The following is a 21,590-nucleotide window of genomic DNA, read 5'->3' on the forward strand; positions in this document are numbered from 1 at the left end:
TCACAATCATCCCACTCCAGAACTCTGTTCACCTTGCAGAAATTCCATCAACTTTGACTAATGGACATGACGCTTTTAAGAGGAATATCAGATAATTCTTTGGATTCCAAAGATATTCCTTTTTGCCCTCAAGGTAGAGCAGCAATCATACTTCTGATAATTGGTATCAGTCACCTAGCCAATATAATAAACCCCTCTTTCCCTGCCTGTTGGTTCAGTGGAATAAAGAACCCAAGAGGCCAGCAGTAAACTTAACTTCCAGTTAAGTCGAACTATTTTTGTGTCCCCTGTAAAAGTATTCCTCCCAAGGAAACTCAGAGCTCTAACTTAGGAACTCAGAGCTGCAGGAATTAGAAGCAAATTGTAAGAGGAGCTGCTTTCATTTTCATTCATTCATTCCTAGCCCTTATGATCAAGTATGAGAAAAACAGAATCAGTTTTAGTTGCTAGTTTATGTGACACTCCATCCTGTAAGTCAGCATCCAACCTCACAGTGGGTAGTCTCCTAGCTAGTGGAATAAATAAGTTGTCAGAAGACTGTTTTACAATTCTGTTAGGTCAGCTATTCCTGTGTGATGGAGTACATGGCAAAAAATTAAACTCCATGTCTTTGAGTCCATTATTGTACTTCTTTGCAATGAAATGTGTTCCATGGTTAAAAACAATGTTATGTGTACTATTTAAATAATGAATAAGACATTCTGTAAATCCACAGATTGTGATGCTTGGCAGAACACTGTGGTTAGGCAGAGAAAATCCATGTCTCAAATGCATCCATATTTCAATAAGAAAAAAAAAATCACTGCTCCTTTTATGAAAGTAAACGTCCACTCTAGTCATCCTTCTACTGGATGGTTGGCTAATCCTCCTAGAAATAGTGCCATGTTAGCAACTCAGCATTAGCCTCTGTTATTGGCAGGTTGGGTGTTCAACAGGACTGGCAGCCAAATGAACTTTGTGGAGGGGAAGTATGTAGCCTTCTTCCCTGCTGCCAAGGCCATTTTACAAGTAGCAGGGTATCTAACTGACATTCATGGAATGGGTCATCTTGTTCACCTGATCATCGAGAGTCTTCTCTGAAGTGGATAGTCTTTGTGAGAATTCACACGAGATACAAATAATTCTCATCCTATTCATTCTGAGAGGTCCATTCACATAATTCTCCCTCAATCCTCCCTGTCAGCAGTTTTACATTATGGTTTCCAAGCTTTGACTCATCAGCTAAACCACTGCCCATGAATCAGCACAGACCTGCACTTTTGGCTATCTCACCAACCAAGGAAAATGAACAGTCAGATCTGTTGTTCTGGGTTTTATCTCTTGGGAGGATTTCTCCTCCTCTGTCTTTCAGAGCCACCTTTGTATGGAGCTATAATCCTGCAACAGTCTGGTTTTGGTTAGTATCAGCATATCATGCAAAACCATTTGTAAATCCAGTTGCATATTGTTTTCCTGCACCCAGTGGTCATAGAACATTAGTTATGGGTTGACAGAGAAGAAACAGTACAGCAGGAGTAGGCATCATAGAAATCTAAGCAATGTTAATTCATTCAATTTTCCAGATTTGCTTGAGCTGATCTCCAGTGTTATTTTCATGTGCTGAGAAAGTTCTGAACATTCAGGTCATGATGCACAGCTTAGTAAATGTGGTCACCTTAGTGTCCCGCGGTCAGGTGTTCAGTCTCTACCAACATGCAGGAGTAAGCTAGAAGCTGTTTTTCAAAAGGAAAGTAGTTACATGAAGAATAGAGCATAACTTTACTCAAAATATGATTCTGTAATTGATGCCTTACAAAGGCTCTATTCATAGAATAAGTGACCATTCACTCTATTTTTCATCCAAACCAGGAACATTGTTGAGAGGGAAAAGCTTCACTATTAATTATATGGTGATAACAGGTGAAAATTTAAACTGTCCTTGAAAACCAGCATATATGGTAACCCTATCTATACAGCCTTAGACAGAACACAGTTGGACCTGCTAAGTCATAATACCCAGTACCCTTGGTAAATTACATAATGCCCAGAGAGCAACTTGCATGGCAATTGGGCCTGTTGCAGAGCCTTGCCTTGCTCTTCCTACACAAAACTAGCAGCCTCAGTAAATGTATCAGAACAGCACAAATGTTTTATGTGTGGCTGCCCCCCCCAAAAAAAAGCCAACAAAGCTTTATAACTTTTTCTTAGTAGAAGGCAGTGAAAAATGTCTTTCACATTGGAGGTATATTCCAACATGCTCCAGATACCTGGACATCAAGAACATTAATCACGGTGTCAGTTTCTTGAATTTTTGTAAGGTCTACTTCCATCCTGTGGCACAATCCATACTGATATATCTAAAGTATTTTAATTTCCTGCCCTTTAGCTCCAGTCAACATAGTGTTCTGTGGAATACCAAAATAATCAAGATTTTCAAGGATTAGGTTATGATAGAGCTAAAGAATTAGGGTAGCCCCTAGGGAAGAGAACAAAGGTATACTGCTGTCCCTGTCAGGTGAAAGCAGACTGCTTCTGGTGGTTCTTGTTCATTAATAAAGAGAAAGTAACATCTGGAACATCCTTAGCTATATCACAAGTTCTAGGGGCTGTGTTGATGTGCTACAGTAAGAAGAGTTCACATAGGGAACAGTGGCTGAAATTGGAGTCACCATGTGATTGAGTAATTTACAGTCATTCTTTGAGACCTGTCTTCTGCACAAGTCAAATAAACAAGATAAACAGGGATGTTATAGGACTCATCATCCTTCTACCTTTCCAGTCTTTAGTGTTTGCAGTAATCTCTGCAGTTACCTCAGAGATGTAGAATTATCTTTGATTTACTGTTTTGGAAGCAAAATTCCTAGGGCTTCAGTTTGGCCCTTCCTATTATAATAGGCCTCATGTTATTGGTCAGTAAAAAAAGTGTGGTTATTTTGTCAGTGGCTTAGTGCATCTTTTCTAATGATGTAAGAACTGGGGAGATAACCACAAAGTAGGTTTGTGAGTTTACCAGGTCCCTTCACAGGCTAAATTTCCATTCTTCCTTTGAATCATCACACTTGCCCACTTTTGGTATGGACCACCATGCCTTTCATACCCCAGACTTAGCACCAATTTGCAGATATTTTCTAGTTATGTTTGAAAGCATTCATTAGCATTCTCTGTATTGTTGGAAACGTTCTATATCTTCATTGTCCAGTATGGTAGCCACTAGTCATATTGAGCACTTGAAATGTGGTTAGTGTGACTGAGGAGCTGAATATTTCATTTTATTAAAGTTTGATTAGTTTTAATTTAAATGTAGATAGTCAGGAACTGAATGAGAAACCATGACTTCCCCTGTGGGCAACTCAAATCACTTTTTTTCCTCACCAGATCTAGAGTTCTTTTGGCTATATAGGTCACCAGTAACTCCAAATCAGCTTAATTCATTTATAGAAATTGAAGTTGTTTGAAGCTAGTCTTCGGTCCCTGCAAGGATCACAGTCTTCTAGTTCACACTTCCTTTTTGGATTTAGTCTTCCATTGCCCTAACTTAAAACAGGGGCGGTTGATTGGGGCTCCCTTTCTATGACATACTCTGGACCCCAGTTTTTGGCCTCCTGGACTAGCAAGGTTGTCAGAATCTCTGCTTAGCTTCTCAGCCACTTCTGGAGTCAGCAGAGAGCCCTAGGTGAAAAGCGGCCCCAAATGTAACATGATTCCCTTCAAGTTTTCTCCTTCTTCCAAATCTTGATGCCCTAAGTTTTCACAGCTTATTAGTTCCCAGATGCCCTAAAGAAGACTGTCTTTTATATATATATATATATATATATATATATGTATGTATGTATGTGTATATAGTCTGGATTTTATAGTTTATACTTGGGAGAGAGTTGGCTCATGGTATTTAGTCTGCAGGACCATAAGCCTTTCCATTTATTTTGGCCAGGTGCCTAGGTGCCTGGTATGCAACCATTTTAAACTAAATAAACTAGCTGGCTATTTTATGAACCACTCCAATGATACAAATATCAGCTGGAGTTTTTCAGGAAGACAAGCTTGCCCTCCGCCTTCCCCTTCTCTGTTCACTCCAAGGTAGTTTTCCCTTGGTTTGGGGATGAGAGGAATGGGCTTAGTTCTGGTTCTGAGGATACCTTTCTTTAGGATCCCAGACTCAAGTGAGGATCTCCAATTATATGCCCCACCTTCTCTTTCAATAATATCAGCAAATATCCTTATGGCAAAAGTAGCTTTTTATGCCTGGTTTCTATCTCTGGAGTTTTATTTTTAATTTTTTTTAAGTTTTTTTTTTAACGTGGACCATTTTAAAAATATTTATTTGAACTTGTTACAGTATTGCTTCTGTTGTTTGTTTTGGTTTTCTGGCTAAAAAGACTGTGTGATCTTAGCTCCCTAACCAGAGATGAAACCCTCACCCCCTACACTGGAAGGTGAAATCTTCACACTGGACCTCCAGGGAAATTCCTGTCTCTAGAGTTTTAGATTTTGGCACAGTACTTTACTGTCTTTGCATCTCTTACATCTTTTTATTTGTTTTTTTAAAAAATTTTTTATTGGAATATAGTTGATTTACAATTTTGTGTTCATTTCAGGTATACAGCAAAGTTAATCTGTTATACATATACATATATCTGCTCTTTCTTAGGTTCTTTTCCCATATAGGTCATTATAGAGTACTGAGTAGAGAGTTCCCTGTGCTATACTGTAGGTCCTTATTAGTTAATCTGTTTTATATATAATAGTGTGTATGTCAGTCCCAATCTCCCAATTTATCCCTCCCTCCTCCTTTCCTCCCTGGTAACCATAAGTTTGTTTTCTCCATCTGTGACTCTTATTTCTGTTTCATAAATAAGTTCATTTGTACCATTTTTTTAGATTCCACATATAAGCAATATCACATAAGATTTATTGTTCTCTGACTTACTTCACTCATTATGACAATCTTTAGGTCCATCTGTGTTGTTGCAAATGGCACTATTTCAGTCTTTTTTATGGCTGAGTAATACTCTATTGTGGAGAAGGCAATGGCACCCCATTCCAGTATCTTGCCTCGAAAATCCCATGGACGGAGGAGCCTGGTGGGCTACAGTCATGAAGAGTCAGACGTCACTGAGCGACTTCACTTTCACATTTCACTTTCATGCATTGGAGAAGGAAATGGCAACCCACTCCAGTATTCTTGCCTGGAGAATCCCAGGGACGGAGGAGCCTGGTGGGCTGCCGTCTCTGGGGTCGCACAGAGTCGGACACAACTGATGGTGACTTAGCAGCAGCAGCAGCAATACTCTATTGTGTATGTATATGTATACCACATCTTCTTTATCCATTCCTCTTTGATGGACGTTTAGGTTGCTTCCATGTCCTGACTATTGTAAATAGTGCGGCAGTGAACACTGGGGTGCATATATCTTTTCAAAGTATGGTCCCTCTAGATATATGCCCAGGAGTGGGATTGCTGGATCATGCAGCAGGTCTAAATGATAGGTTTTTTGAAAAAAATATATATGTACTTTATTAATCATTCTAGTTGTTTCCAGTGGAAAATCTATAAAGTAAGACAAGTCTTCACCACCCTGTACTTCCTATTTCTTTACATATAAGAAAGAGAGAATAAATAGACTCCTGCTTACATCAGAGAATCAACTGAAATATTTATGCTTTGAAAGCAGTGCGGCTTCAGACAAGTATTATTGTCGTTTTCTTCCTACACATCTGTCCACACTCAGTATGCTCTGTTGAGTCTCCTTTTCTGCTAATCTCTTAAATCTTGGTCCCCCATTGTCCACTCTCAACCCACTGTTTTTCTTTATAGTCTTAGTGTTCTCATCCCTTTCCAAGTCTTAAGTTATTTCTCTACTTCACTTTTGTCATCTGAACTATACACCCATGTATCCTACCTACCGTATCAAACTCATCAGACACATGCCCATGCCAGCATCTCCTCCTCCTGCGTCCCTGGCCTCATTGATGGGCACTGCTCTTCATCTGCTGTGCAGTTGTCCAGGCTAGAAACATGGTCATCAGCCTGAATTCTTTTCTTCCTCACCTCTCACAACCAACTAGGCCCAGAGATGCTTGAGACCAACTAGAAACCACACAACAAGCAAAGCAGCAGCAACACCAGAACCAGAGCCCAGGGCTCCTGATCCCCATTCCCATGCTTTTTCTAATATGGTACTCGAATTCCCATTCCTGAATAGAACCCAACCACCAGGGCAGACTCTTACCTTCTAAGCAATTCCATTAAAGCTACCAGATTTTAAATGGTATCACTTCCCTTTGCTGAGAGAAGGTATAATAAAAAGAGCACTACAGCTGGAAATCTTGGTTTCTTCATTACTGACGGACTCCTGCCACTTCAAAGAACTCTTCTCCCAAAACTGCTGTGGGAAGGGCTCAGCAAGAGAGTCTGATGCTTTCCTGTGAAGCTTTGCATCTTGTCTTCTCACCTACCTATTGATGGCCCCCGTATTTCAAGGCATGTGTTTTAGAGAGAAAATGAAACTCCTCTATATTATAATTGGAGCTGAACTTTGAAAAGGCAAAGTAGTGTGACTTTTCACAAGAGACAGGTCAGAGCTAGCTTTTTTATTATGGAGCTTAAGAGGAATTTTTTGAAATCTTACTTCTTAGCTGTTTCATATTTCACTGGAGTAAAATAAAGATTGGCCAATTAGCTATAGATCAATAGAGCTTCTGTGCACCATCCTATAATTGCTTTCAGGTAGATTAAAAATTCACTGTGTGGAAGTTGGTCCTTTCAGGAAGAGGAAGAGAATGATCTGTGACCCTGAAAAATACCAGGAGCTAAAGGCTTCCTTCCTGCTCTGTTGAGTGTCTCTGGTCTTTGGATTTCAAGCCTCTTGCCCCTCACCCTGCCAGGGCTCTTTTGGAAACCGTATCTGACCCCTTCCTCTTTTTATTCAGAACTATCATGGTTATAATCTACAGAAATCCATCACTATTAGAGTAACAAAAAAGGAAGAATTTACTCTAAAAACAACGAGGCGTCTAACACTCAGGCCTGGGGTCATGCTGAATATCAGTCCTGAGCATTGTGGAGCACCCCAGAAGTTCTGTCTGTCAGCTCTCAGACCTACTCCTCTCAGTGACTCACCCGATTTGTCCACAGGTATGTGCCTGTGTTTCTCTGAGCCCCATGTTGAGGCACATGACCAGCCAGAGCTCCTAAAAATACTACAGCTGCAGCCACAAAACAATGATTTGTCTTCTTGTTCCTCACCTTCTCTCACAGTTCTTAAGAAGATAGCAAATTCTCTCTCCCTTTTTTCCTTTGGCCATGCCTCATGGCTTATGGGATTTTAGTTCCCCAACTAGGGATTGAACCCAGGCCCTCAGCAGTGAAAGCCAGTGGTCCTAACCACTGGACCAACAGGGAGTTCTCTCCTTCTCCGTCTTCATGGTTTAGCTTAAGCATTGCCTTCTCTGGGCTCGCCCCACCTGAGTGGGTGACTCCCATCAAGTTTTGTGCCTGCCTCTGCTCTAGTATTGATCTCACTGTGTGCTGAGCATCTGTTTCCTCCACGAGACTATAAGAACTTTGAGAGGGGAATGTGTTCTTTTTCTCTTTGTATTCCATGTGCCTGGCTCCACAAATATGTGTAAAAAAATTCTTGAGTGTGAATGAATGAGTGCACAACTGGCTGTGTGCTGTCTTTAAATTCACCTTTAAAATATTGCTGCCTTTAGGTGAACTGTTAACAGTCCTTTTGGGCTTTTGATCTCACTGTCTACCGTTGTCAGCCTCTCTCTCACCCAGCCAGCAGCTACCCTTCCACTTCCCCACCCTTTAATTCACATAGGGCTTGAAGATGTGATGTGAGAGGTGGGCGCTGTAGTGGAAAGGGCCTGGGGTTTGGAATCGAATTGGAGCTCTACCACTTTCTGACTATGAGATTTTGGGCAAGTGACTCTTAAGTTTGAATTTCTTCATCTGAAAAGGAGAGCGATCACCCCTGTCCTTCCCAGTGCTCCTCTGAGATGGCATATATAAAACTACACAATGTCAGGAATGCAGTAGGCTCAGAAGAAAGGCTACTTTTCAGTCCTCTTATTGTAGGCCTATGATTCACATATGTGTATGTGTGTGTGTGACCAGGTATCCCTATGTGTTTGTTTTTGTGTATAGAGAGGATGAGGTTAGAGGGAGCCATGAAAACACAATGTGAGTCATCTATCTCTCATGTGCTTAGAAATAATTACCTAAGCCTCATCCACATGGTGACACAAATGAGGTCATGTTGATGGTTGTACCTAAAATACCACCACTTCCTACCCCACGTGTGATTCAGGACCTCAGCCTGTTAAATCCCACTCTCAAGTGTTTCTGAAAATCCTCAGAATTAGAATTTAAGAAAAGACTTCTCAGTTCCATACTGATGTGTGCACTCTACAAAGGCGTTTAGAGGAGAGCCTCACCGCGGCCAAAAATGGTGCCCTTCATCTGTCTTACCTTACCCCACTTGGCCTCTGCCAGGGTCATTATCTCCAAGTGCTTCTGTGGTTACCAGTTGTTGGGGTGACACAACATACTTGGGAGTCTTCCCTGACCCCAAATTGTGCAGTGTTCTTCCTATAGAATTTTTCCCCTAATTTTGCCACCCTGGTATCTTCCATGAACATTACTAATGCCTCTCCATCCTGCCCCAACTTGGTCTCGCTGAGTCCATCAGTGGATATACGCAACCTTTCTCCATATGAAAGATTGGATGTGTGAGTGGAGTTTGGGGAAGGGGGTCAGTTGGAGAGGGGATTCCACTTTCTGGTACCTCTGTCTGCAAAAACTATTCTTGGGCACTAGAGAAATTTCCAAGGTGGTTAGGCTTCTTTTTTTGGTGGGAGGGGACCACACCACACAGCATGTGGGATCTTGGTTCTGAACCAGGGATTGAACCCATGTCCCCTTGCTTCAGAAGGCTGGAATCTTAACCACTAGACCATGAGAGAAATCCCCTGGTTAGGCCTCTTGATTGTCCTGTGCCCTTGATCATGACCCTAGGTCTTTGTGCACACAGGGAGGCGTCTGTCACGTCGCTGACCACCAAGAGGTACATCCTGAGGTTCCCAGCGCTGGAGACACTGATGCTGGATGACAACAAACTCTCCAACCCCAACTGTTTTGTCAGCCTGGCCGGGCTCAAGAGGTAAAGCTAAAAGCCTGTCTCTACAGTGCCCTCTGTAACCCCCAAGCTTGCTCACACCTTGAGTACTGCTCTGGAAGCCAAAAGGCCTGGCTTTAAATCCCAGTTCCTCCACTTATCTCAGCTGTGTGGCCGTGGGTAAGTCATCTCCCCTCTGAGCTTTAGCTTGAGCCAAAAAAGTGGGGCATTAGTAAAGATATTTCTGATCACATGATTGGTTTAGAAGCAGCAAAGAGGCAATTAGGATGAGATGTTATCAGAAACGAGATCCTAGCCCTAAGAGAGGAGATGGAATAAAAGAAAAAAGACTGAGAATCAGAAAAGTTAAACTCTTGAGTTCCATCTATAGAAAGCCCTCTATACATCCAGAGATTCAACCAACATAGAACCCATAATTGTGGAGGCCTGACTGTATTTGGTTAAAGCAATGAAATGCTGGCCTTTAAATGATTAAGTTTTGGATCTCTGGAAATTTTACTTGGGGTTCAAATGCTATTTACTGAACACTACTTTGTGCCACATTATTTACATATTTTGTCATTTAATCCTCACAAGAACCTCAAAAGGTTAATAAATGCTACCTCCATTTTAGAGGTAGGGATATTGAGACCCAGAGAGGGTAAATCATTGGCTCAAGGTCACAGAGGAGGAGTAAGTGTCCAAGACTGATTCCATGTTCATTCCCTAAAGTTGCTTGGTAAATGTCCCTGAGGTATCATTACTGCTGTGATTCTGTATTCACTTTCCTTAATTAAAGACTGAAGAAGTTAAGCCTGGACCAAAACAAGATTTTCCGGATCCCGTACCTACAGCAGGTTCAGCTCCGAGATGGGTCTGGAGATTGGGTTGGAGGCAGGGGGAGTCCCCGGAAACAGCCCCAATCCATGCTGCAGCCCAAGTCGTGGATCTATGAGGCCTCAGATGACCAGCCGGATTATACTATACTGCCCATGAAAAAGGATGTTGACCGGACAGGTTAGTGATACCTCTTGTTAAAGAGACTCTTGACCCATGGTGTGAATAAGCTTCCAGGAATTGATTCTGAAAGTCTATGGCTCCCTGGGGAGCTCCTGCTTCTCAGCTGCTGGGTCTGGGGAGATTGTGGTCTCACATGAAATATTTTAGTAACTTCCTACCTGTTCTATCAGTCAAGATGTTTTTACAACCCAGGTATAAATGGATTTTTTTTTTTAAATCTCAAATAGTAAGAGGCTAGAAGTAAGGCTTTCCAGTGATGGTTAATTCTGGGGTGCATTGGCATTCTCAAGGGACTTGGGCTCCTTCCATCCTCTCTTCCCCATCCTGGGCCTGCTTGCTTGTCCTTCCTTGCTTGTCCATTTGCATGTCTTCTTTGGAAAGATACCTATTCATATCCTCTTGATTGTTTATTTTTTTGCTATTGAGTTTTGAGTTTAAAAAAAATTAATTTTTGGATAGGAATCCCTTGTCCAGATACAGTAATTAAAAATATTTTCTCTCCTTCATTAGGTTGTATTTTCATTTTGTTCATGGTTCCCTTTGCTGTGCAGAAGCTTTTTAGTTTGAGGTGTGCAGCCGAGTGATTTAGTTATACATTTATATGTATATGTTTATATTTTTTCGATTCTTTTCCACCGTCATTTATTACAAGACTTTGAAAATAGTTCCCTGTACTATACAGTAAATCCTTGTTGTTTATCTGTTTTGTATATAGTGGTATGCATCTGTTGATTCCATACTCTAATTATGCTTCCTCTTTCTTCCCCTTTGGTAACCATAAGTTTGTTTTCCATGTGAGTTTTCCGGTTTCATAAATAAGTTCATTTGTACTATTTTTTAAGTTCTACATATAAATGATATCATATGATATCTGTCTTTCTCTGTATGACTTCACTTGGTGTGATAATCTCGAGGTCCATGCATGTTGCCACAGATGGTATTATTTCACTCTTTTATATGGCTGAGTAATATTCCATTGTGTGTGTATCACATCTTCTTTATCCATTCATCTACTGATTGACACTTAGGTTGCTTCCATGTATTGGCTGTCATATATAGTGCTGCTCTGAACATTGTGGGGTTACATGTTTCATTTGAAATTAGTGTTTTCATCTTTTCTGGGTATATGCCCAAGAGTGGGGTTGCTGAATCATATGGTAACTCTATTTTTAGTTTTTTAAACAACATCCATACTGTTTTCCATCGCAGCTTCATCAATTTACATTGCCACTAACAGTGTACAAGGGTTCCCTTTTCTCCACACCTGCTCCTACATTTATTATTTGTAGACTTTTAGTTGATGGTCCTTCTGATCTGTGTGAGATGATACTTCATTATAGTTTTGATTTGCATTTGTCCAGTGATTAGCAATGTTGAGCATCTTTTCATGTGTCTGTTGGCCCATTTGTATGTCTTCTTTGGCGAAATGAAGGAATGTTCTAGTTCTGTAAAAAATGTCACTGGTAAATTGATTGCATTAAACTGTAGATTACTTTGGATAGTGTGGCCATTTTAATAATATTAATTCTTCCAATCCAGTGTGTGGTATATCTTACTATTTCTTTAAATCATCTTCATTTCCTTTATCAATGTTTTACAGTTCTCAATATATAAGTCTTTCACCTCCTTGGTCAGGTTTATTCCTAAGTATTTTATTCTTTTTGGTTTCAATTTTGAAAGGAATTTTTTTTTTTACTTTCTCTTTCTTATATTTCTTTGTTAGTGTAAAGAACTACAAGTGTATCTTAATTGTTTTTAAAATTTTATTTATTTATTTATGGCTGTGCTAGGTCTTCATTGCTTGTGTGAGCTTTCTCTAGTTTTGGCAAGCAGGGGCCATTCTCTAGTTGTGGTGCACAGGCTCTCACTGCAGTGACTTCTCTTGTTGCAGAACATGGGCTCTAGGGTGCTCAGGCTTCAGTAGTTGCGGCACCTGGGCTCAATAATTGAGGCTCCCAGACTCTAGAGCACAGGCTCAATAGCTGTGGTGAATGGGCTTAGTTGCTCTGCGGCACATGGGAGCTTCCCAGATCAGGATCAAACCTGTGTCTCCTGCATTGGCAGGTGGAATTTTTACCACTGAGCCACCAGGGAAGCCTTCTATGTGTTAAATCTTGTATCCTGCTACCTTGCTGAACTCATTTATCAACTCTAGTAGTTTTGTGTGGAGTCTTTAGGGTTATATATATATATATAGTATAATGTTATCTGCATATATGACAATTTTACCTCTTCCCTTTCAGTTTAGATACCTTGTATTTCTTTTTCTTGTCTGATTGCTGTGGCTAGAACTTCCAATACCATGCTGAATAAAAGTGGTAAGAGTGGGAGTCCTTGTCTTGTTCTAGATTTTAGCTGAAAAGCTTTCAGCTTTTCACAGTTGAGTATTATGTTGGCTGTAGTTTGTCATAAATAGCTTTAATTATGTTGAGATATGTTCTCTCTGTACCCACTTTGGCAAGAGTTTTTTTTTTTTTATCATGAATGAATGTTGAATTTTATCAAATGCTTTTTCTGCATCTGTTGAGGTGATCTTGTGGGTATTGTCATTTCTTCATGTATCACATTGATTTGAGTCACCACATCTGTTCTCTATGTCTGCATCTCTCTTACTGCCCTACAAATAGAATCATCAGTAATACTTTTCTATATTTTATATATATGTGTGTGTGTTAATATGTGATATTTGTTTTTCTCTTTCTGACTTACTTTATTCTGTGTAATAGGCTCTGTGTTCATCCACCTCACTAGAGCTGAGTCAAATTTGTTCCTTTTTATGGCTGAGTAATATTCCATTGTATATATGTACTACAACTGTTTTATCCATTCCTCTGTTGATGGACCTGTAGATTGCTTCTATGTCCTGGCTATTGTAAGTAGTGCAGAAGACATCAGGTGTGTGTGTTTGTTTTAGTCGTTAAGTCATATCTGACTCTGCAACCCCATGGACTGTGGCTTGTCAGACTTCTTTGTCCATAGAATTTCCCAGGCAAAGCATACAGGAGTGGGTTGACATTTCCTTCTTCTGGGGATCTTCCCAACCCAGGGATTGAACCCGAATCTCCTTTGGTCCAATTCTTTACCACTGGCAGGTGGATTCTTTACCACTGAGCCAACTGGAAAGCCCCGAACATTGGGATATATGTGTCTTTTTCAATTATGGTTTTCTCAGGGTCTTTGCTGGGTCTTCATGGCTGCATGTGGGCTCTTCTCCAATTGTGGTATGTGGGCTTCTTACTGTTGTTGCTTCTCGTGTTGCAGAGTGCGGGCTCAGTAGTTGTGGCACACAGGCTTAGTTGCTCCACGGCATGTGGGATCCTCCCAGACCAGGGACTGAACTGGTGTCCCCTGTGTTGCAAGGTGGATTCTTAACCACCAGACCACCAGAGAAGCCCAGCACTTTAATTGTTAGTCTTTATAAAGTTTCCCTTGCCCTATTTTATTTTTTCTCCTTCATTCTTAATCCCTCCTACCATTTCCCATTTTCATATAAGTATCTGTTTTTGTGCTGAGTATATTTTCCTGGATATATGGATATATCTTTGTAAAATATATTAGTTTGTGTGTAATGTGTTTTTTTAGTTTACATAGTGGTAATATGCTGTTGAGCCCATTCTGTTAATTTTCTTTCCACTCAGCACTCTTTTTAAGGTTTTTCTTATTGCTATATGCCCATCCAGTTCTTCCTTTTATCTAATACACAATATTCCACACTGTGCTCTAACTGCACTTTATTCATCTATTCCCTTGCTAATGGACACCTATGTCACCTAACCTTGTATATGTTTCTTGCATATACCCCTGGCCAGAGTTTTTCTGGAATATTTACCTAGGAGTGAGTTTGTTGGATCACAGAGTATATGCATACATAATTTAAATAAATGGTGGCTCTAGTGTACACTCATACTTGAAGAACATCAGAGTTCCTGTTTCCTTACAACCTTGCCTACACTTGATATTTCCAAGCTTTTTAATTGCTCTAAGTTTTGTTATTTTGGTAGGTATAAAGTGATATTTCATTGTTTTAATTTCTATTTTATAAATATTGGTGATGTTAAGCATTTCTTCATTTATTTAGTTTTCAGCTTTTATGAATTGCTATTTCATATCCCTTGATAGTTTTAATATTTTCTATTTCTTCTTTTATTTTGTAATCACCTGACTGTTTATTTCATCTGCAATGGTAGAGATGACATTTTGAAGAGAAATTCTGAAGTTTGATTTACCCAAGTATATTAGTTTCCTAAGACTGCCAGAATACCACACACTGTTTGGCTTAAACCACAGATATTTATTTTCTCATGGTTCTGGAGGCTAGAAGTCCAAGATCAAGGTGTTAGCCGATTTAGCTTCTTTTTCAGCCTCTCTTTGCCTTATAGAAGGCTGCCTTCTTCCTCTATCCTCATTTGGTCATCTCTCTGAATTGTCTATGTCCTAATCTTCTCTTCTTACAAGGAGAACCTTCATATTGAATTAGGGTCTATCCTAATGAGCTTATTAACCTCAGTTACTTTTTTAAAGATGCTGTTTCCAAATACAGTCTCATTCTGAGGTACTAGGGGGTTAGGACTACAACATATGAATTAGGGAGGTGATGGGGGATAACACAGTTCAGTCCATCACATGAAACCGGTGCAATTTTATCATATGGCTTATGCCTTTGGGTTCTTGTTTAAGTATCTCCCTTTCTCATGGTCACAAAGATAGTTTCCTATGCTGTATTGCTTTTCATTTTGCTGTTTGAGTTGATTTTTTCAAAGAGGGTTTGCATATAATAGATTTTTCTCAGCCCATAAAATATCCCAGATTACCTTTTTTTTTTTTTGTTATGATGCTTGAATGCTAGCTCACCGAATAGAGAACTGTAGCCTTAAAATAATTTTTCCTGAGAACTTTGAAGATATTACTTGATTGCCTTCTAAATTCATTGTTACCATGAGAAGTCTGATACCAATCTGATTCCCATCCCTTTATAGGAAACCTATTTTTACTTCCTGGAATAAGATTTCCCTTTTTTCCTTTGGAAATTTGACTAAGGTGCTTCTGGGTATGCGGTTCTTTTTTGTTATTTTGTTAGGTACTTTGTTCTTTCCAAGATAGTTTCCTTTATCTTGGAAAATTTGTATTATCCTTCATCCCGTTCTCTGTTTTATGAATTAGCTCCTCAGATGGACCTTTTCTTCTGTACAAGACATTTATTAAATCTTTTGATTATCATACTTTAAAATTACAAAATTAGTAACAGTGTCTCTTCCATAATGACCTAATTTTGTCTTAAAATGAAATAGTCTTTTGAATTCCTTAGAAGACATTAATTATTCTATTTAAAGTTTTTATTCTTTTGGTTAAATGACCTCTCTTTTTTTTCAGATGCTGGTTCTTCTTTTATATTTCATAACTTTCTTTCATGGTGCTAATTTTCCTCAAATATTAGGAAGTGCCTGACTGTACATCTTTTGAACGGTTCCCAGTCTGAACCTTAGAACCCAGGTTCTGGTTTCTGGAGTTCTTTCTTGTAACTGTGGGAAGGGCCAGGACCTGAGTTCAGATAGAGTGTACCTCAGTTCATCTTCCTAGATATGGGGGCTCTCTATCTCCCCAGAAGATCACTGCTTAGCACCCATACTTATGACCATGGCTCATCCTTTAGCTAACTCCTACTTTTTTCCTTGCACAGACCTTTCACAGATTCCTTTCAGACCCTTGTCATCGGAGTTGTTCTTGCCACATGGTGTTCCACCCATATTATTGCTTATTTCATTTTAACGTAACCTTCTCAATACAGTATCATTAACATGTGGAAGGGGTCCCATTAGTCAGGGCAAAGGTGAGTGGTCCCTGCATAGGATCCAGACCCAGCAGATGCTTTGCTTTATTAGGTTGAACTCAGCTCTTTATTGGCTCCTCTTTGATGATTTCGAGAATGATATCACTCTGCAGCCTCCTTCTCACTTGTCTCTCCTGAATTCACTGTCTTAACGCATTCTATTTTACTAATATAACAAATAGTATTTTCAAATCCTCTGACAGAATATCTTTTATGTCCATTTTTCTCTTCTAAAACAGTTGGTTTTCCTTCTGACCAATACTGACTGCCCTGTAGTTCTGAGGCTCCCAAGAGCTTGCATGGTACAAAGTCAGGAAGAAGATTAGTGTGGCTGATATATAGTGAGTGAGGGCCAGGGTAGCATGAGATAAGACTGGAGGAGTAGGCAGAGGCAATCAGAGTTCATCAGGCAGGATCTCCAAAGCCTAGCCAAGGAGTTTGAATTTTATTCCAAGCACAAAGGGCATAACACCCGATGCATGTCACAGCTGGCTCCTGTTCCTAGTTAGCACTGAAGCTTAGGACCAAGGAGTACCCCTTCCGGGAGATACTCTGCTGCACACAGTGGGTGGCAGACGCAGACCCTGGCCTCCTGGGGGTCAGTTAGTGCTCTCACCAATCTCCATTCTTTTCTCTTATATTTCAGAGGTCGTGTTCTCATCTTATCCTGGATTTTCAACCTCAGAGGTAGGAAATGCCTACTTTATATTTGTGTCCTTGCATTAGAACATTAGTTTTAGTAAACAAAAATAAGTTGATGGAGCCATGAGAGGCATTTGCATATATAACACTGAGGAAGCCCATTCACTGAACACATATTTCCTGAGTCCTGACCATGTGCCAGGTGCTATGCTGGCCTGTGGAGATATAGCAGGGGACTCAACCGACAGGTCCCAGGCCTCGCACAACCCACAGACCAGCTTCCATTGTTCTTCAGTGGGGATGATTCCTGCCTCAAGTGATCAAGCTGGCATTGAACTGAGGCTGCCACTAGGATGAAGCCGAGTAGTTCCTTAACAAGAACCCTCACCACAAAGCTAGAGCGATCCTGGCCAAACACACTGCCATCTGGGATCTAATCCTTGGTGTCACAGGCTTAGACACTTGATTTTTGTCAGCACAGAAAATTGTCTTTTTTCTCAGGGTAGATACTCACTAAGCAAGTGCAAGAAGACTGACACACTAATATTTATCTATTTATTCATTTACTAATTTATAGTAAGAAGTACCATTATGCAGATAGGCAACCTACATCCTTGGGTCACAACTCAGTATACCCCCTCCCCACAGATGCAACTGGGTGAGAAATTATATCAATTGCTATATTATTGCCGCTTAACAAGCCAACACAGTTGTTGACTTCAAACAATGGCAATTTATTATTTCTCACAATTATTTGGGTTGGTTAGGTGGTTCTACTGGTGTTTAGCTAGGGCGCATTCCTGTAGCTGGCAGGTTATCTGGGAGCTGGACTCATAGACAGCTGGCAGGACTTGTCATCTGTATGTTATCTTTTCATCCTGGACTTCTTTGCAGCATGGTGGCATTAGACTTCCAAGAGCAAGGTTCTGAAATTCAGGCAACAGCGTTCTCTGTTGATCAAAGCAAGTCATAGGCCAATATAATACTGCAGTGCAATTCTGATGCTAGCATAAGCCCACAAGAGCAGAGTCCCCAACAAGACTGCCCTCACTTTAGGCACTAGTTGCAAGTGGTGGGGTTCCTGGGCTATTTGTAATGGCAATAAATTCTACAGCTGCCACGATCCCCTCAGGTTCAGTAATTTGCTAGAATGACTCATAGAACTCAGGAGACCATTATACTTCTGATTACAAATTGACTATAAAGGGTGCAGATCAGGACCAGCCAAATGAAAAGATGCACAGTGAGGGCTGGGAGGGCTCGAAACAGAGAGCCTCTTTGCCCTCTCACTGTGGAATGAATTTGTGACACACTCCCAGCACAGCTGATGGGTTCACCAGCCAGGTAGCTCACCAGAGCCTCAGTGGCCAGGACTTTCATTGGAGTTTCATTGCATGGCCATAATTGATAGAACCATTAGCTACATGATTGCACTCGATCTCTAGCCCCTCTCGCCTCCCCAGAGGTAAGGCTGGCTCAAACCCCAGTCCTCTGATCACATGGTTGTCTTTATAGTATGGCCAGCCCCCATCCTAAGTCATCTCATTAGTGTGAACTCAGGTATGATCCAAGGGGTTATGAATAACAAAGACATTCCTATCACTCTGCAGATTCCAAGGGTTTTAGAAGCTCACTGCCAAAAACCCAGGACAAAGACCAGACAAATTCTTTATTGTGCAGCAGCCAGTCTGGTTTCAAAGGATTAGAGATACAGACTCCAGGTCTGAATGGGAGGAGCAGCCAGGTCACTCTGCATAAAGTTGTGCCTAATGGATAGAAGGGCTTGTGGCCATAGAAGCCAGAGATTATTGGCAGGTTGCTTAGTGCTCAAGTCCCAGTTGTGTGCCATCTGAGAATACAGAGTGATTTGAATGGATGGAACTTTTAGTGGCCCCTCTATCAACATCAAATACATCCCCCTCCAAGACAGGGCCCTCTGTGACCCCAGCAGAGCCAGTCATGCCCTCAGGTCAGGACCTTCCTGGCCCTGGATAGGGCTAGATAACTCCCAAGCCTGGCTGGTGTTTTCTTCTGTGTGCTTCAGTCTGACTTACCCTCTTTGGCTCACATGGCCTCCCTCCAGATCGGGAATGGCACAGCTGAGGAGATGCCTTAACAGACTGCCACCACCTTCCCCTCCAGCCTCTGGGAGACTGCATTCCGATTCCCCTGAGAGGAGAGTTCCCAAGCCCCATCACTGGTTTTCATTTTACTCTCACTCATGACTCATCCACTTGTGGCTGTACAAGGTGGAGCCCAGGAAGAAACAAAATACTTGGCCCAAAGTAGGTGCTCCACAAATAGTCATTGAATGAGCAGGTGAAATATAAGTGACTTGCTCAAGACTACACAGCAGTTAATGGCACCTAGATGAATCAAGTTCATCTGAAGCCACTCATTAGTCCAGCATCTACCCTGTGATTTCCTTTGGCTCCATCTAACTCAAGGAATCAGCAAGTAAACTGAGTTTGGCATAGTTAATCCAGCAACTTCCATTTTCAACTTGATCATCATCCAGGACTTAGCTGCTGTTTTATCCTGGAATGAAGAACCCTCCACTGTAGGATTGGATGAGTGCATCAGAGCAATAGTTCAAGGCTCAGCTCACTCCTGCTCTGTCTCCTCACTAGGAAGAGTCCCCTTAATGATGCAAGCATGCACCTGCCCTTTTGCTTTCTAGAGAAATCTTAACCCAACTGTATAGAAGGGCAAGTTCAGGATAAGCCACTATAGGGCAGAAAGTGGGAGGTGAGCAGGGAGCTTCTGCTGTCTGCACTGCTGCTATGTCATCCTTTGGCTTCAGAGAACTTGAGACTGGAACTTTGGGTACCAGAGAACGAACTAACTATGTGACATCAGAGAACTTGGAGCTAGAACTCTAGGCCCTTGGTGACATCCCCCCCTTATGACCCCAGAAGCCTCCTTTGGGCCAGCCCCTCTGGAATGGTCATTCTTTCCACCACCTTCACTAGGAAGGGTCTGTTGGTCCACTTCTTTATCACCAGGGTGCTTTGACTTTGACTCTTTTCCTTCTAAGACGACCAAGGTATGTGCGCTTCCGCCCATATTCGAGATTCTTCCTGTGAAGTCACTGAAGGCAAGGAACCAGACGCTGGCCCCACCCTTCCCAGAGCTGAGATACCTTAGCCTGGCCTACAACAAGGTGACTCTTGGCTTCTCTACCTCTTTCCCCAGGAGCAGATGGGAGGGTGGGGTGTGAATTGCTCTGGCCCGAAAGCCAGCCCTCCCATTCCCTGCATTGGCAGAATGCAGGTTCAGGAATTCTCAGGGTAAGGGTTCTCAGGGTTGAGGAAACAGAAGGCAAGAAGGCAGAGGCAGGAGTCCATTGATTCAGTCACAGGTATTGATTTACCACTCACCATGTGCCAGGCTCTGTGCTGGGCACTGGGGATACAATTGCATGAAGAGATTTGACCTCTGCTCTTGCAGAGCTCGTCACCTACAAGGAAGACTGAGAGTGAACAAATAATCTCAGTATAAACATGCCCAGTGTTGCAAAGACATTCACAGTGCTATGAAGTATGTGAAGAGTAGGTCTCATCTCATATTTGGGACCAGGGAAGGTACTCTTGAGAGTGGTGTTTAAGCTGAGATGGAAATCAGGGAGCTTAGTGAGGTGAAGATTGAGGGTTGAGTGACTTGAGATATGTTTAAACCAAAGAGAACAGCAGATGTAAAGTCCATAGAACAGATTTAATATGTGTTTCATTGACAAGTTTTATGTTAACATGTTTTTCCATGTCCTGTAAAACTTCCTGTAAGCCCCACTAATTGAGCCCTACTCAGGTGTGAAATGCCAGCAACTTTTAAGAAACCTGGCTTACGTTGCTCCTGAGGCAAGCAGTTAGTACAGCCAAACTCCCCAGGTATTTTCCTCCAAGAGTTATAATTTTAGTCATAACATTTAGGTCTTTGATCCATTTTGAGCTAATCTTTATATATGGTGTGAGGTAGGGGTCCAGTTTTATTCTTTTGTATGTGGATATGCAATTTTCTCAACACCTTTTATTGAAAAGACTGTTCTTTTGCCATTGAATGGTCTGCTCACCCTTGTCAAAAATCAGTGGACCATAGATGTATCAATATTATGGATTATCCTATTGTTCTTGAAACTGTTAATTTTCATCTTTTCTATTTATTGATCCAGAATAGAAGTTACCCTTTTATTGACTTAAAAAAATAATTAGCTACTGCTTTCTTTGGATCTCTCTATTGTCTGTCTACTATTTCATTGATTTTTGCTTATAATTTTCTTTCTCTCCTACTTACAATGAGTTTAATTGACTCTTCTTTTTCCTAGATTCCTAAGTAGTGTAATTTTAGATGTTGATGTAGACCTTTCTTCTTTTTAATATAAGCAACTATAAATATCTTCTTTAAGCACTGTTGGAACTGCATTCAATAAATTTTGTGTTTTGATTTTCATTCAATTAAAACATTTTAAATTTTTTTGTGATTTCTTCTTTGACCTATGGTTTGTTTAGAAGTGAGTGGTTTAACTTCCAAATATATGGGGCTCTTCCAGATAACTTATACTTGTTGAGTTCTAATTTAATTCTGTTGTAGTCAGATAACGTAATCTGTAAGATTTCATCCTTCTGAAATGTATTTAAGCTTATTTTATGGTCCACCCTATATTCTAGGTTGGTGAATGTTCTGTGTGCACTTAGGGGAAAAAATGTATATTCTGCATTTTGGGGGGATAGTGTTCTATAAAAAGTTAGTGTGGTTGCTACAACAGCGAAGTTGAGTAGTTGCAATGGAGGTTGAATGGCCTGCAGAGCCTAAAACATTTATTATCTGGCCTTTGACAGAAAAAGTTTGCTGACCTCTGGTCTAGATGATCAAATTTCAGAATTCTTCAAGGTCTACTCTGAATCTCCTTCTCCTCTTCCTCTGTATTTTCTCCTGAGACTGGCTTCACAGATCCATTGCCTATGACCAGTGCCTTATAAACTTTTAACTCCTTATTGTACCCC

General features: G+C 40.9%; 1 protein-coding gene across 3 annotated transcripts in view; it reads left to right on the forward strand.

The window, feature by feature from the left end:
* The window catches only part of XRRA1 (X-ray radiation resistance associated 1), a 68,355-nt gene that overhangs the window by 32,201 nt on the left and 14,564 nt on the right, over nucleotides 1-21,590 (forward strand). For 2 of the 3 annotated variants that reach the window (XM_018059344.1, XM_018059345.1), the window contains exons 9-12: nucleotides 9,018-9,146; nucleotides 9,901-10,118; nucleotides 16,595-16,635; nucleotides 19,628-19,753. In XM_018059344.1, the coding sequence (XP_017914833.1) occupies nucleotides 9,018-9,146; nucleotides 9,901-10,118; nucleotides 16,595-16,635; nucleotides 19,628-19,753 (514 nt within the window). The remainder of the gene's footprint in view (nucleotides 1-9,017; nucleotides 9,147-9,900; nucleotides 10,119-16,594; nucleotides 16,636-19,627; nucleotides 19,754-21,590) is intronic. The other variant, XM_018059346.1, reaches the window with a different exon arrangement.

The sequence above is a fragment of the Capra hircus genome, chromosome 15, assembly GCF_001704415.2.
Source record: "Capra hircus breed San Clemente chromosome 15, ASM170441v1, whole genome shotgun sequence".
Lineage (NCBI taxonomy): Eukaryota > Metazoa > Chordata > Mammalia > Artiodactyla > Bovidae > Capra > Capra hircus.